The sequence below is a fragment of the Lutra lutra genome, chromosome 10, assembly GCF_902655055.1.
Source record: "Lutra lutra chromosome 10, mLutLut1.2, whole genome shotgun sequence".
NCBI classification, from domain to species: domain Eukaryota; kingdom Metazoa; phylum Chordata; class Mammalia; order Carnivora; family Mustelidae; genus Lutra; species Lutra lutra.
In genome coordinates this window covers 97314517-97331319 of record NC_062287.1, presented here as the reverse complement: position 1 = coordinate 97331319, position 16803 = coordinate 97314517, and the positions used below count along the sequence as shown (strand labels likewise).

At 43.1% G+C, this 16803-nt stretch overlaps 1 protein-coding gene across 3 annotated transcripts in view; it reads left to right on the top strand.

Annotated features, from left to right (window-relative positions):
• The window catches only part of AMBRA1 (autophagy and beclin 1 regulator 1), a 178437-nt gene that overhangs the window by 69833 nt on the left and 91801 nt on the right, over positions 1-16803 (top strand). For 2 of the 3 annotated variants that reach the window (XM_047693075.1, XM_047693074.1), the window contains one exon: positions 2545-2724. The exons of the other annotated variant lie outside the window; for it this stretch is intronic. In XM_047693075.1, the coding sequence (XP_047549031.1) occupies positions 2545-2724 (180 nt within the window). The remainder of the gene's footprint in view (positions 1-2544; positions 2725-16803) is intronic. 3 annotated transcript variants of the gene reach the window in all.

The window sequence follows — 16803 nt, the reverse complement described above, 5'->3', positions numbered from 1 at the left end:
AGGAGAAGGTATTCTTCCTTGAAGAAAACTTGTGGATATATTTAAACATTTAAAATTTTTACTTGGGACATCAGAATTTGGTGATTATCCAGCTCTCCAGTAGGAGGATGATTGCTAACTCATTACTGGTTGTTTAATTTCTTTTTCCTCTTAGACGTCACCATACATAATACATATAGGTCAAAGCCTTTATGGGACATTTCAGCATTCAGATCTTTAGTTTCCCTCTGGATACCTAAAAAGATGAGGCTAGGGTGTACTTGTGTTTGATAACTGTACCAGGAATCCTTTTTTCTTTACCATTGATGCATAGTTTTGTAGCTTAGGGAATTCCTACCCTATGATGAAATTAAACAGTTGGGGTTACCTAGTGCTGAAATTATGCCCTTACGTAAAAGGGCAGTCTTTATTACTCTGCATCAACATTCTTTCTACTTCTGTCACCAATAATATAATTTTCCCATTAGTTAGGGTGGGCTATCGACTGAGGAATGAATGTACATATAGTCACTTTTCGGAATCCTTTCCAAAAAACAATCTTCATTCTGCTCTTGAAACGTTTTTTACATTCTTTTCTAGTCTGATTGACTTGAGAATTTAACCATCAATGGTTGACTTCTGGAAGATTTCTGTATATTTAGTAGATACAGGAATAACTCAAGAGTGCTGACTTTTGTCTCTTGAAAATGTAGGATTCTTGATTCATCCTTGCAAAATGTAGGTCAACAGGGGCCAGTGGATCATGAAAGATCCACATGTTGAGACTTTGAAGAAATGATTCTTGTACTCTGATGATCTTGGCCAAGGCATCTGTGCATCCCCTGCCCACCTGCTGTATAATTTGCATTCAGGGATGCCAAATGCAGTATGTTGTTCTATAACAAGGACTTTCTGAGTTCCAAAGATTGTCCTTTGGCCTGCTTGGGAATTCCATTTGGCAGTTAGCCAGAAGGATACCACCTCTGATGACTGGCATTTCAGAGATAGTCTCAGCTCCTACAGCAAGTGACCACAGAAGTTCTTTGGTCTGAGTCAGTAGATTTACTGAGATTTTCCCAGAAACTTTGTCCAGGGGTAATGAAAAGTCAGGCAGCAAGATTTTGTAAATACTATTCCATCATTGGATGTAACTGTTACTATTTCCATTCTCAATCAGTTTTTCCAGATTTCCATTAAAAAAAAAATAGATATTTTTTCCTTTATATTCAAATATTATAGAAGTTAAGATTCCCAGGAATCCTCACTAGGATTGTTTCCTTTTAATTTTTTTGTTCTAATTGAAAAATATGTATGTTTTTATATACATATTAGTATATGCATACTATTCTCTCAGTTTTTCTCCCACTAAAATTTTTGTGTTAGTGGGTTTTTCTTGTGTGTATATAGGGATGACTTACTCTTTTTAATAGCTACCTAGTGTTTCTTTGTACAGATACAGTTTATTTAATCTGTTGGTGGGCATTTGGGATGTTTCCCAGTTTTTCCACTAATTCCATATGATAAAATTCCTAGTGGGATTGTTGAGTTAAAAGTGTGTGCCTCAGGCAAGTTTTAAGCCTGGAAATTTCTTAGTAATCCACTTAATATTATATATAAACCGTTTTTCTATTATTGTTCTTCTCTCACTTAGTATGTAGCAATGTTCTGAAAGATGGAGGAAAAACTTGAGAAAGAAGGGAATGTGGTGAATTGTATGGGACACTAGACGTTTTCATGGAGTATGAAGACACTAAGCCACATATGGAAAGACAGAGGTCTAGACTAATTATCCACTGAGAATAGCCATGGTTAGGGAGAAGAAAAAGGAGTAACCTGCCTTCTGCATTGCTAAGTGCCCATGTAGCCTCTGATGCTCTGTTGTTAGAAAAATCTTTTTTTTTCCCTGTTAGGTTTTGTTTTCCTGAGTGTGTTTTACTCTCTTTTTTGATCCTGACTATTTTCTCTGTGTTACAAATATCTGTGAATAATCCATAGATCTGAGAGGTTCAGAGAGCTCATTGTAGGGAGCTAGGACAAATTTGGAGCCGTGTGGATTTGTTGGAGAAGGACGTCCTGGTGAAGATGGTGCCTTCTTGGGTCATGCCCGGTGTGCCATCTCCTGGCCTCTTTTCTCCTGTATAAAATGAAAGAAGAGCTGGCCTGTGGACGATTGCTATGGTCCCTTTTCGTTTCTTATATTTTGAGTATGGATGATTGAAGACGGCCGTGAATCTCTGTGAAGGGAATCCTGAGAAAACTACAAGGGGTCCCTTCAGAAACTGAAAAGGAAGGTGCAGTGTTAAACCCTTAGGAGGGGACAGCTGTTGAGCAGGTGATGACGGATTCAACAGCCTCTTTGCCTTCCCCTCGAACAGAAGCGCTGGTGGTAGTCTGATAAGCATATCGTGCGGTACAGACCTCCTGGTGACTTAAATGCCCTTTATTTTTCATGTCTCCGGAGTTCACCTCAGCAGGGAGATACCATGGGAGAGTTGGATTTACTGTCTTTCACAGTATTCCCCGCATTAGTGCTAGTTTGTGTTTGTCCATCTCTGTCTCTCTCAGATTATCTCCTGCTGCCTACTACGCCCAGAGGATGATCCAGTATCTCTCACGGAGAGACAGTATTCGCCAGCGCTCCATGCGCTATCAGCAGAACCGTCTCCGTTCTTCCACCTCCTCCTCTTCCTCAGACAACCAGGGCCCATCAGTAGAGGGAACCGACTTGGAGTTTGAGGACTTTGAGTAAGTACCCCCTCAGCTTGCTTTCTTCCCTGTCCTCCTAAGCTGTGTGTGCTTCCAAGTTGACCACCGTCCAAGCAGCGGTGGTTGACATTTTTGCTTCAACCCCCTAAGTTATTATTTATGAGTAATAGGATGGGGTGAGGGAAAGGGGGTTAAAAGGCTCAGGGCCCCCCCACCTCTGGCAGTTGTGCTGCTGACTCACCAGAGCCTGTGGTGAGAGACAGACCATTGGCCCCAACCCACGCTGGAGAAGATGGCTGCCGCTCCGTATGAAAGCAATGCTTTCCTATCCCTTTTGCATGAACAGTGGCTGTGGAAGTGCTTCTTATAGCCTGTCTTCACAGCATCAGGGAGACAGGATGGTTGGTATTTTTTCTCTTCAGCAGAGTAGGTATAGAGATTAGAAATAATGAGAATACTCAGATTTCCCCAAGTACCCTTGTACCCTAGTACCCTTGAATCACGTGGATTCTTAGAGATCCTGCTCTGTTGCCTAAACTTGCTCTCTCCCCATCTCTTCTGTAAGGATCCTTTGAAAGTTGCCTGTCAGATTAATGTGGTGGCTTGAGAGGTGATTCCTTGCTCTTCTGGGGCTTTTGAGTGGTTGATTGGAGGGCGGGGGTGAGCTAAAGGAGCAGGGTCAGCCCCACACACAGGATTAAAAACCTCCTTCTCACTTCTGTGTTTGAATTCTCTGACCTGCTGCTCCTGACCTTTCTAGCCATTCATTGTATTTCTTTCTATGCTGAAAGCTTTCTTGGCTTGTATCAAATTGGACATTTGGCTCTTGTTTGGATTCCTATATTTGATATTCTCAAACATGCAAAATGAGTGAGAGAGAGAGAGGTGGTTAAGACTTATTTTTTTTCTCCTTTTGTATTGGAATACGACAGCCTGTCAATCATTTTCCTTTTTTCCCCTCTCCATCTTGACATAGTCTGGGTCAGGTCTGGGATGTTAAGGGTTCTTGCCTCCCTTCTCGACCTTCTGTTGCTATGAGCTGAATGGATAGTTCCCCAAGAGCCAGCTTGCAATAAAGCTTTAAGATGGGTTGGAGAACTCTCTCTGCCAAAGACGACTAAGAAGGTGGAAACAATCTTTATACAATTTGCCTTCCTGATATGATTCTTAAACACACTAGCAATTGTGTACTTGGAAGCAGAAGGCAGACTGAATGGGCGGTTCATTTGTCTGGGGAAGATGTAAACGTGAAAGAAATGCAGGGATGCCCTGAAGCAGCTCGAGTGGAATGTGGAGCAGGGGTGCTGGTCCTCTCTCAACGGCTGCCCCCTGGCTCCCCGCCAGTGTCATTCACCCTCCAGTCCACTCTGGGGTAAGGTGGGTGCATATACTGGTGGTGAGGGGAAAGGGAGTCTGTACTCCCTTAGCCAGGCACCCACCAGGAGTGAAATGTGTTCCCCAGCAGGTTATGATTATTTTTCCAGCACTGGGATCTGTTCAGGGAAGCAGTTTCAAGTACATTCTAAGGCTGCTGGGACTTAGTGCCGCTGAAAAGCCTCGGTAATCCCGGGGAGCTCTGGGAGTCCGTGCAGATCGCATAGCCTCCCTCCATGCACATTTGGAAGGCTGTGTTATCTCTTTGCACTGGTGAAACGTGGCACTGATGCCTTTGAGCTGTATCTTGCCTCGTGACTTGTCCTTCACAATGGAGTTCTGGGTTAGTTTAAAATGTTCTGTTCTCATCTTACCTTCTCTTTCTTCTGCTACCACCTCCTCCCTCTCCCCTTCCTTCCCCCTTGATTTTCCTGTGTCAGACTGCCTCCTCCTTGTGCTCCCCACAGCCCACCTGTGCTCTCACCTCCCCCCTGGCTTCAGCATGACCTGGATTTACATTGCCTTCTTCACCTTTCCTGCACTGACTTAACCATTGTTTCTCCCTAAGGGTCTTCTGTGGCTCCCTGGTTTGTAACAATGGGCTGATTTCTCTCATGTCCCTCCGAAAGTCCCTCACAGGGTGTTTGCTTTTCTTTTGGGGCTGATGCAGACCGCAGTCTTGTTTTTAGTAGCACCTGTGGATTAGTCACTTCAATATTAGTAAGTAGTCCAAGTCTCCCAGTGAAGGAAGGTGCTAGCTGGTTGATGCTGAGTTACTTTCTGTTCGTTCTTTCTCTGTCTCTTTCCCTGCCCTCCTCCTTCCTGTTGTAAACTGAGTGCTGCTTGTGGTTGCTCCTCTTCTCTTAATGTCTAGGTGCTTTGAGGCACAAATGAGTGAAAGATGAGGGAATGTACTAGCCCGTTTTAATTTCTCTGCCCCAATCCTTTTCCTTAGCTTTGATAACCAGAAGGAAAATCAGAAGCTTGTACAGTCATAATTCATGGTTCTCTCAGGTACAGAGAGGCAGGTAAGTTAGACAGGGCCTGGAATCTTCCTGATGCTTAGGGTGCCATTAAGAGAGACTGGTCTACTGGTTTCCTTGCCTTCATAATACACCACGCTTCTGCCTTTGCAGTTCCACTTCGACATCTTCAGCTCTCTTCCCATTTGCTAAGCCAGGGATCATTTTGCCATTCTCTGCTTGTCCCATCCAGGTGTATAGTGTCGCCAGATTCCATCTTTTTTGGTTCTTTTCCATCATCTGTTGAATGAAATATATCAGCTATAATAATATTTTTCATGTGTATACTAATTTATAACATACAAAACATTTGTAGTATATATAAATACATTGATATATTTCATATATATTTATATGTTTAAAATCTTGTTTAATCCTTATAATATCCTAATGAGATATTTACTTCATTGTAGTATATTTTTAAATGAGGATACAGAGACAAAATCATACATGTCTGAGATTCAAGAACAGGAGCAAACATATTTAGTGTCTGGCTTTTATTTATTTATTTATTTATTTATTTATTTTTAAAAAGATTTTATTTATTTATTTGATAGAAAGATAGAGAGCATAAGTAGGCAGAGAGGCAGGCAGAGGGAGAGGGAGAAGCAGGCTCTCTGCTGAGCAGGGAGCTCGATGTGCGACTTGATCCCAGGACCCTGGGATCATGACCTGAGCTGAAGGCAGCCGCTTAACTGACTGAGCCACCCAGGCGCCCAGTATCTGGCTTTTATTGTCCTACAGATCTATTTATTTATTTATTTGGTTTATTTAAAGATTTTGCTTATTTATTTGACAGAGTGAGAGAGTAGAAGCAGGGGGGGCAATAGAGGGAGAAGCAGGCTTCCCTCTGAGCAGGGAGCCCAGTGTGGAGCTCGATCCCAGGACCCAAGCCAAGGGCAGATGCTTAACTGACTGAGTCACCCAGGCACCCCATCCTGCAGACTTAAAAACCTTTAAAAATGGAGTGCCTGGGTGGCTCAGTTGGCTAAGCATCTGCTCTTGATTTCGGCTCAGGTTATAATCTCAGTGTTGTAAGATCAAGCCCTGTGTCAGGCTCTGCACTTAGTGGGGAGTCTGCTTGACTCTCTCTCTGCCCCCCACCACCACATGCACTCTTTCTCTCTCTCAAATAAATAAATAGATCTTTAAAAATGAATAAATAAAATAAAAACCTTATAAATGTTGTAGAACCACATTTGAGCTCTTGCTCCCTGAATTTGCTGTGGAAGAAGACTGTCTAGATTTCTCTCTAGGGAGGTTAGCTTTGAAGTTTGGTCACCATCAGGTTAAATTTTTATTCTTTTGTGGTCTGGATTAATGACCCATCTACCCAGGCAGGCATCTTCTCCTGCCATTCATCTCTCTCTATAGCCAGGATTGAGACTGCAGGGTCCCTGTGTTTATCAGAATGCACAAACAGGACATCCAGAAACCCGCTGTCAGAAGGTCTGTCCTGAAGCCTTCAGCATCTGTCTTTGCATAAAGATATTCACAAGCAGGGTAAAGGTGTGGCTGCCCCTGACGCTGCTGTCTGCCTGCTTTTGAGCCTAGACCACCTGCTAGCATGTAGAAAGCAAATAACCGTAAGGCAGAATGCCATTTTAATTTTCACCATCCCTTTGGAAACAGAGGGAAGCTTTTATGAAGCACTGTGGTTAAGTTCCATGTCCTAGTAGTTGCTGAGGCCTGCACAAGAGGTGGCATGTGTCTATTGTTCCTATTATCCTCACCCCCTTCCTCATGTTATCTCTTCTTCTAAATGTAATTATAATCCCAGAATCATTCCCGCCCTCCTTGTGTCTTTTTGTAACTGCTTTGCCTTCCAAGGCAAAGAATCCCTTGAGCCACCCAGGTGCCCCTGTACTGCAGATTTAAAAAGCTTTAAAAATGGAGTGCCTGGGTGGCTCAGTTGGTTAAGCATCTGACTCTTGATTGTGACTCAGGTCATGATCTCAGAGTCGTGAGATCGAGCCCTGTGTCAGGCTCTGCACTCAGCGGGAACTAAAGAAGCTTCAGATTGGATCAGTCACAAATATCTCCACCAACATACCAGCCAGAGGGGGATTATATTCATTTCTTAAAATTGTTGCTAGCAGAGGAGAGCAAGCACTTCATTTACCATTGTGACACTGGGCTTACTTTGGAAAAACATCGGGGCGCCTGGGTGGCTCAGTGGTTAAAGCCTCTGCCTTCGGCTCAGGTCTTGATCCCAGGGTCCTGGGATCGAGCCTCACATCAGGCTCTCTGCTCAGCAGGGAGCCTGCCTCCTCCTCCTCTCTCTCTCTGCCTGCCTCTGTGCCTACTTGTGATCTGTCAAATAAATAAAAATCTTTAAAAAAAAAAAAAAAGAAAAAAAGAAAAGAAAAACATCTCAGTGAGAATTCTAGTCTTTCAGCCTTGAGATGAAGTCGCTTTAGGTCTATTACATTTGTTTTCTTTGTTCTTCTAATTTATCTGATTGTATTTGAATTTTTACCCAGAAATGCATACTGTGACCAAACAGGCAAAAATGTTTCACTGTATGACAGTCATTTCTAGGTGCCACAAGTAGGTTCTGGTTCCTTCATTTGGCATGAAGTATTGTGACAGGGCCACATACACATGTACAGCCTCATGCACGAAGAGCTTGTCCTTTTATGGTCTCTGTGCTAGACGCCTTCTGGCAAGGAAGTTGTTAAAAGATCTTTTTGGTATGTGATGTAGCTGAAGGTTCTGAAGGCTGTCACTCAGCTCTGCCATCTGATTGGGCTGGCATAAGAGAAGTTGCTTGCCTTGAGTTCAATATTTAATATTCTTCACCTGCCCTTTTGCTGTAACTGAAATTTAGTTGAGCCATCGCAAAGAATATATGTTAAAACCAAATAATACTACTATTATCATCTGTGTATAGGTGAAATCCTGGCTGCAGCTTTATGAGACTGTTATATTTGCTCCAAGTTCTCATGGCTAGGAGTTCTGGTGGAGTGAAGCTGCGTGTCCTTGGTAGTACTTTCTCCTCCTCTCTCTTCTGTGCCCAGAATTTCCAGGACTCCTGTGGGAGTTAGTGACTACTAATAAGAGATACATAACAGTAGCCAAGAAAGGGAGGGGTAGGTCTATAGAGTGTTCTTGTCTGCTTCATTTTGAAGAGGAGTTGCCTTTGTTCCTTCCTTTGACTTACAAACCACAGGCTCTTTGATATTAGGAATACAAGAGAATTCTAAGGAAACACACTTTAAAGTTATTCTCTTTATAGACTGAAACCTGCTAGAACAGTCAGGAATCAGGCATAAAAGAATAGAAGTAGTTCCTAAAGTGGGATGAGATAAGAAACAGTTCTCTTCCTTTTTACCAGAGTTTTAAATAATTTCACTTACTTGATTTTCGTAGTGGTTTTTTTTTTTTTTTTAATAAGGAGGGTTTATAAAAGAGAAAGTTATAGGTCTTAAAATAGGACTGTCACTTGTAGATATACTTGGGAGAGAGACAAATAAATGCATAGTCACAGAAACATGAAATAGCATGGAATATTTCAGAAACTCCCCTGTTGATAAGTTTGGCTAGACTGTAAAGTCCAAGCTCTGTGGCAGGAGATGAGCCTCGAGTTAGGTTGGCACCAGATCTTTGGCGAATTTTGTGTACCTTGCAAAGGAGGTGAACTTTATCTTGTAGTGAAGGGAGTCATTGAAGTATGAGCAGATTTTTATATAATAGCTTACAAGAGAGACTGTGATAAGGTAGCACAAAATACAGAAAAGCATTCTCTGAAGGGAAGAGAGTATTTGGGGAGATGTGAGAAGGCTCCCTGGGTTTCAGCTGGGTGGACAGACTGCATAGGACTTTGATGAATTGATGTGGAGGACAAGGGTGGGGAAGGAGATTCTAGGAGATTGAAAGGGAATAGCTTAAGCAAAAGCCCAGAGACAGAAGATTTATAGGGTTTGTTTGGGGGGACCCTGAATCAATCTATGACTAGAGCTACAGAGTGTTTGTAATGTGAGAGAGAAGATCTAAAAGGCCTGAACTGAGGGCCTGGAATGCCTGGCTGAGACGTTTGGACTTTATTCTTATCTGGGAGTGGCCATTACTGAAGACTTACCTGAGGCAGCTACCTCTGACAGCATTTGTTTGGGTGACCTAAAGTTGCAAGAATATGGAGGAATGCAGGAAAACCAGTTAGGAAGCAGTGGGCGAAATACAGGAGAGGACATTCGAGGACTGGACCTTATGTGTTGGGTGTAAGAGGCCTGATGTCTTCTAAGAGTGGGGCCAGTTGGTGAACCTTCCTGGGAAATGAGCTTCGAGAGCTTGGCTCTCTCACTTCCTGCTTCTCCAAATGAAATGTTGCCCATGTCCTTTTCAACTCCTACTTGAGCCAGTTTTGAACTAAGTTGGTAAAACAGCAAGTGACTCCTAGAGCAGCTGTGGTGGGAACTGGGATCTCTTGTCAGTGCCCGCTGCCCCCATAGCCTGACAACTCTTGTCTAGAGAATTGCCCTGGGTTCTGGTGTTGGCTGAGCCAAATTTGTCATTTGATTTTGGGCAAGACCCTTTCCCACCCCAGGCCTCAGTGTCTGATCTGTAAAATCAGAGGGGATAATCTCTGAAGTTTAACCCTGAAGTGCTCAGATCTTTGTGGGAGCTGACTACCTTAGATGAACTTCCCTTGTGTTCAGCAGAGACAGAATGATGAAGTCTCCGAGAAGTGAGGAGACTTCCTGAGGATTAGGAACAGGATTTCTGGCACCTGGAGAGTCCCAGCATATTTCTCAAATATATGCCTACCTGAATTCTAGCTCTTTCCTGAGGATTTTTAGCCTGTTGCTTAGAAATATAGACTATTGCTTGGCAACTTCAGAATTAGCATTCTTTCTGGGCAAGTAAAATACATATGAATATTTATTATGAGGAATGTTAGAAGAGAAAGAAAAGGGAATATGTATGGATTGTACTTGGGTATAGCATGGGAAAACACAGAAGGAAAGAATTAAACAGCCAGGCCGGCCAGGTGGGGGGAGTAGGACATAACCACTTAGAGATACAGTTTTGTATTTTTAACATAAAATGTACCATAGGAATATGGAATATATGCATTAAAATGCATGAAATTAAAGGTAGGATAAGGGAGGAGAGGAATTTGTAAACTTTGGTAATTATCTTTTTCCTTACAGAAGAGTTAAGCCTCCAAAGTTCCAAGAGATATGTGCTCTTAGGTATGCCCTGTGAATGACACCCATGGGCCCTATGCCTTCCTCCCAGAAATCTAAGCCCTTACATATGTGCACAGTCCTTGGCAATAAAGACAGGCCCTCGGTTTCTTACTAAGAGCACCCGGGGATGAAAGGACTTGTACCATCCAGGGACAGGAATACCAGCTAGGCCTTCTGTTGTCTGGAGATTGAGTAAAAACAGAAGAGCTGTTTTTAAACAGCTCATTTTTTAAATGGTCTAATTTTCAGCAGAGTCAACTGTGTATTGTCAAGACAATGACCTTTTGAGCTTTTTGCTGCAAGAGCTTCGTTTATAAAGGCCCGAGTCAGAGCCGTTTGTCATAAGGAGTAATGACAACCTGACTGTCTGGTCAGGACTCAGACAGCAGTCTGTAGGTGTGTTTTTCATTCCTTTAAATTACAGCCTCTCTCTGAGGCAATTAATCCCAGGCATTTAGCAAGAGTTGCTGCTGTGTGTCTCTCCCTTGTTCCAAAGATGCATTTTCCTGTATTTGGCATTTGTCTTGGATGCCTTATTGTTTGAAGGGTGTTTTTTTTTTCCTTTTAAAATCTTTTATAAGAAAATCTTACTTTCTTACCCCTCTGAGGGTTAATCAGAGATGTACAGAATTCGGCAACTGGGAAAGCCATTAATAACTCTGCCAGCTTCCGTCCTGCTGGCTTAAAGGCAGCTTCTGGCTGATGAAATTGATGAGGTTTTTCTCTGGTGTTTCCCTGAAAAGCATTCTGGTGACAAAGAGTCCTCTTGTGAGGGAGGAGCAGTACCAGTGTATTTGCATATTCTGCTCCTTACTGGCCTGGTTTGTTTGCTTTTTTTCTCCAAGTCTGCTTGGGAAAGGGCATGCAAAGGGCTGTGTTCCCTTCGGCCCCGATAAGTAGCACCTTCCATCATTCCTAAGGTGAACAGTCTATCTGGATCTGCCTTTACCCCCCGTTCATCTGGCAGACAGCCTCTGGTCCGCTCACATTCAACTCACTTGGCCTCCTTCAACCTGTGAAGCCTTGCCTCACGGTGGTCTTATAGTCAGCACTGAAGTGAGTGGCAGAGTCTGTGTGGCTTTGTACATGCAACATTATGTTAAGTATTTTTAAGTCTTCGGTCTTTTCTTGGAACTTTTAGCACTCTCCCTCTCCCCTTCTTCATATCCCATCCCTGCTGCAGATAACGCTATGCACTGGAATTGGTTACCTCGCCCAAACTCCTTACTTTTGAATCCTCCCTTCTTTCGAGACTACAGAGTCTAGGGTCACAAGTTGTGCTTTTCACCTGTAGTTTACTTGGAGCCTTGCCTTTAGTCAGGGATTTTTGTGGTCAGTACTAATGCCTAGAACCTTTATCCCTCTCCTTGCCTCACTTGTCCTGTGGTCGAACATTCTGGCCTTTGCCACCTTTCCCATTCCTGTTTTCAGGGTTTTTCTGGAACAGTGTTTGAGCTGTTTACTCCTGGATGTTCTTTGCTGTTCTCTCCTCTTACTGTGTGTTTACTGCTTTCCACAGTTTTCTAATCGTTCTGAGACCCACGCTCTCACTCTTCTCCTTCTATACTCGAATTCTCAGTGCTTTTAATTTGAAGTCTTCTCTGTATTTTATTGAGCTGCTGTTTAGCTCCTACTTCTCTATCATCTGTCAAGATGTTAAGCTGAGGACCAGCAGATACATCTCCACTCACTTAACATATGACGTCTTTCATGTTGTTGAATGTGACCATCAGTCGGAGACTTTGTGTCTGAGCCAGCTGATCTCATTTGTATTTTCCCAAATATACCCCAGTAATCTCTGAATCCTGTAAAGCCATTATTTGTGGCCATGTTTTGTGTCTCACCCCCGTTTTTTGTTGTTTTTTTTTTTTTTTAAGATTTTATTTATTTATTTGACAGACAGAGATCACAAGTAGGCAGAGAGACAGGCAGAGAGAGAGGTAGAGGCAAGCTCCCTGCGGAGCAGAGAACCCGATGCGGGGCTCGATCCCAGGACCCTGGGATCATGACCTGGGCTGAAGGCAGAGGCTTAACCCACTGAGCCACCCAGGCGCCCCTCACCCCCATTTTTTTAATGGAAGGAAAAACTGAATCAGAAAGGAGTTGATTGGGGGTGCCTGGATGTCTCAGTCGGTTAAGTGTATGACTCTTTAAAAAAAAATTATTATTTTTTTTTAAGATTTTATTTATTTATTTGACAGAGAGAGATCACAAGTAGATAGAGAGGCAGGCAGAGAGAGAGAGGGTAGCAGGCTCCCTGCTGAGCAGAGAGCCCGATGTGGGACTCAATCCCAAGACCCTGAGATCATGACCTGAGCCGAAGGCAGCGGCTTAACCCACTGAGCCGTCCAGGCGCCCCTATTTTTTTTATTTTTAAAGATTTTATTTATTTATTTGACAGAGATTACAAGTAGGCAGAGAGGCAGGCAGAGAGAGAGAGGGGGAAGCAGGCTCCCCGCTGAGCAGAGAGCCCAATGCAGGGCTCCATCCCAGGACCCCGGGATCATGACATGAGCCGAGGGTAGAGGCTTAACCCACTGAGCCACCCAGGTGCCCCAAGTGTATTACTCTTGATTTATGCTCAGGGCATGATCTCAGGGTCATGAGATCAAGCCTTGAGTTGGGCTCTGTGCTGAGCATAGCGCCTGCTTAAGATTTCTCTCTCCTCCCCCTCCCCACCATGCTTGTGCACTCTCTCTCTCACAAAAGGAAGAAAGAAAGGAGTTGATTGGTTGTCGGTTTTAATAACAATGAAAAGAGGCTTGTGAATTGTGTTGAAGAAGCCCAGATTTCCCCCAGCCCTGATGTATTTTGTTTGTCCATTTTTCTAAATTGTCTCTCCTTGTCTTTTCACCAAGCCCCGTGCCATCTTTGAGCCCTGGCAATTGCTAGTCAGTATGATCTAGTGCACTGGCTTCTCCTTCCCTGCTCGTTAGCCCTGCTGACACCAGATAGAATGCTGTTTGTTGTCTGGGGGGAGGGATCTTTGGACTTCACAGAAGCCAGTTGTCAGCTCCACAGTGTGATTGATTGATTCTGGGAAGGCAGCTCTCTCTCAGAGCTATGGAGGAAGCACTTGCGTGTATCCAATGGTGCTCCTTTTCCTGGCTTAGTTTCTTTCTTCTTTTTTTGTCTTATTAACATATAATATTTGTTTCAGGGGTACAGGTCTGTGATTCATCAGTCTTACACAATTCGCAGCACTCTCCATAGCACATACCCTCCTCAGTATCCATCACCCAACCACCCCATCCCCCTCTCCACTCCAGCAACCCTCGGTTTGTTTCTTTGAGATTAAGAATCTCTTATGCTTTGTCTTCCTCTCTGGTTTCTTCTTGTTTCATTTTTCCCTCCCTTCCCCTATGGTCCTCTGTCTTGTTTCTTAAATTCCTCATATCAGTGAGATCATATGATAATTGTCTTTCTCTGCTTGACTTATTTCACTTAGCATAATAGCCTCTAATTCCATCCACATCATTGCAAATGGCAAGATTTCAGGTTTTTTGATAGCTGCATAATATTCCTGTGTGTATGTGTATGTGTGTGTACACACACACGACACAAAGATGTCATAGAGAGAGAGTGCATATCTTTTTTATCCATTCATCTGTTGATGAACATCTAGGCTCTTTTCATAGTTTGGGTATTATGGACATTGCTGCTATAAACATTGGGGTGCACATGCCCCTTCAGATCACTACATTTGTACCTTTGGGATAAATACCCAGTAGTGCAGTTGCTGGGTCGTAGGGTAGCTCTACTTTCAACTTTTTGAGGAACCTCCATACTGTTTTCCAGAGTGGCTACACCAGCTTGCATTCCCACCAACAATGTAGGAGGGTTCCCCTTTCTCCGCATCCTCGCCAATACCTGTCGTTTCCTGACTTGTTAATTTTAGCCAACCTGACTGGTGTTAGGTGGTATCTCACTGTGGTTTTGATTTGTATTGCCCTGATGCCCAGTGATGTTGAGCACTTTTTCATGTGTCTGTTGGCCATTTGGATGTCTTCTTTGCAGAAATGTCTCCCTGGCTTAGTTTCTAACCTTTTTGAGGCTTAGGACCCTTTTTAACTTCAGAATGTTTTCTGACTTTTCTCATGGTAATTAACTATACTTTTAGTGCCTATTGATAAATAAAATATGCTGTTATGAAAGCTGTCCTAAATTCATTTGTACTTTTTAAAAATTTTTTTAAAGATTTTATTCATTTATTTGACAGACAGAGATCACAAGTAGGCAGAGAGGCAGGCAGAGACAGAGAGAGGGGGAAGCAGGCTCCCTGCTGAGCAGAGAGCCCGATGTGGGGCTTGATCCCAGAACCCCGGGATCATGACATGAGCCGAAGGCAGAGGCTTTAACCCACTGAGCCACCCAGGCATCTCTGTACTTTTTTTTAAAGATCTGTTTATTTGAGGGGCGCCTGGGTGGGTCAGTGGGTTAGGCCGCTGCCTTCGGCTCAGGTCATGATCTCAGGGTCCTGGGATCGAGTCCCGCATCGGGCTCTCTGCTCAGCGGTGAGCCTGCTTCCCCGTCTCTCTGCCTGCCTCTCTGCCTACTTGTGATCTCTCTCTGTCAAGTAAATGAATAAAATCTTTAAAAAAAAAAAAAGAAAGATATGTTTATTTGAGAGAGCGAGAACATGAGTGAGCCTGGGGAGGGGCAAGGGTAGAGGGAGAGAGAAAATCCCAGAATCTCAAGTAGACTCCCCACTGAGCTGGGAGCCTGACTCCGGGCTTGATCTTACGACTTTGAGATCATGACCTGAGCCAAAATCAAGAGTTGGATGGTCCACCGACTGAGCCACACAGCAGCCTTCATTTGTACATTTAAGTGTGATATGGGGGGGTGGCACCTGGGTGGCTCAGTCTTTGAGCATCTTCCTTCGCCTCAGGTCATGGTCCCAGCCTCCTGGGATCGAGCCCCCAGCTCCCTGCTCAACAGGAAGCCTGCTTCTCCCTCTCCCACTCCCCCTGCTTGTGTTCCCTCTCTCACCGTGTCTCTCTCTCTCTCTCTCTCTCTCTCTCTGTGTCAAATAAATAAATAAATAAATAATCTGAAAGAAAAAAAAAGTGAATTGGTACTTTGGTCAAAATTTGAAGCTACATATATTTGAAAAATAATAATATGCTTAATTTAAGAACTATCTTATTTTTTTGATATTTATCTTCTGTTTGCATATGGCTACTGAGATCTTGTAACAATTTGTGGGTTCCCCAGAGCTGCAGTGTACTAGTCATGAAGTTCTGATTTCATTGTTATTTTTAATAACGTTTTTACTTTCCATATAGTCTGTTTTCTCTCCCTCTCTCGTTCTCTGTTTCTCTCTTTCTCTCTCCCTTTGCCTCTCCCTTCATCTGTAGAGTTTCAAGTCAAGAGGATAGGATATGTTAAGGAAAACAATATTTTGTCTTCTCTTTTGGGAAAACAAAGAGCAAGTACCGACTTTTAATGGATCAGCTTCCAATATCTCTGATATTGATTTCTCTGTTAATGCTCAGCATCCAATCCCACTAAGATATAAAAACCTTCCTAGGCGTTCATTTCTGGCTTCTAAAGCTCCCAGTAGTCCATTTGAAAACTAAAATATTGTCTTAACTTTGGTTCCAGGGCCAGTTCAAAGATGATCTCATTAAGTTGAAGATAATCCAAGGAGAATTCAGAAAAAGTACCAAATCAAGCTTTCAGGGGTTCATTTATTTTGTGGAGTTGGTTAAGCAGCTAATTAACTGCACTGTCCAGGCAGTGCCCTTTGGCTTATTGTTCCTTTGATGCCTTAGAAACTAAGCCATGTGAAGTCTTGTAGGAGGCAGTGAAGTATAGTGGAAAGAGCAAGGGCTTCATAATCAGGTAGAGATATGCCTTGAATCCTGCCTTAGCCACTTACTACTCGTGTGACCTTGGGCATTTGCCTTTCTGGTCCTTAGTTTCCGTATCTATAAAACAAAGCCAGTAATACCTTATGGAATAGTTAGAAGGATTAAATAGGATAACATGTTAATAACCTTTATACTGAAACTTGGTATTTAATAAATGGTGGTTATTACTATTGCTTTACCAGACCATAAAGAAAACACCTAGCCGCCGCCTTCTTTTCTTTTTTTTTTTTTAAAACTCAAATGCTTGGGATTGCATTGTCTCACACTCTTCATTAATGCGAATTTTGCAGTCGCTAAAAAAAGGGACAGCCTAATCTTTTTCTTTTGTTCTTTTTCTTTCACTTTTCATGAGTGATCACCCCCCCCCCCCCCCCCCCCCCCCCCGTATCAGAGACCTAAACAGACTCATTTAGAGATTACCATTTGGTGAATGAAGTTGATGGGGGAATTTTTTTCTCCCAAGATTCCCCAAAGCCAAAGTTTCTCTGTATCTTTCAATCTAGAAAAAGAAGTTTATATATTTCCATTCTGGGTCCCTTGGAAGATCTAAACTTGACTTCAGTTTCAGATGCTACAGGGTTCAGAGATCACATTAGCTCATGAAAAATCATCCTCCTTCTTACTGAACTGTCAGCAAATGCTCATAAAGCTTTT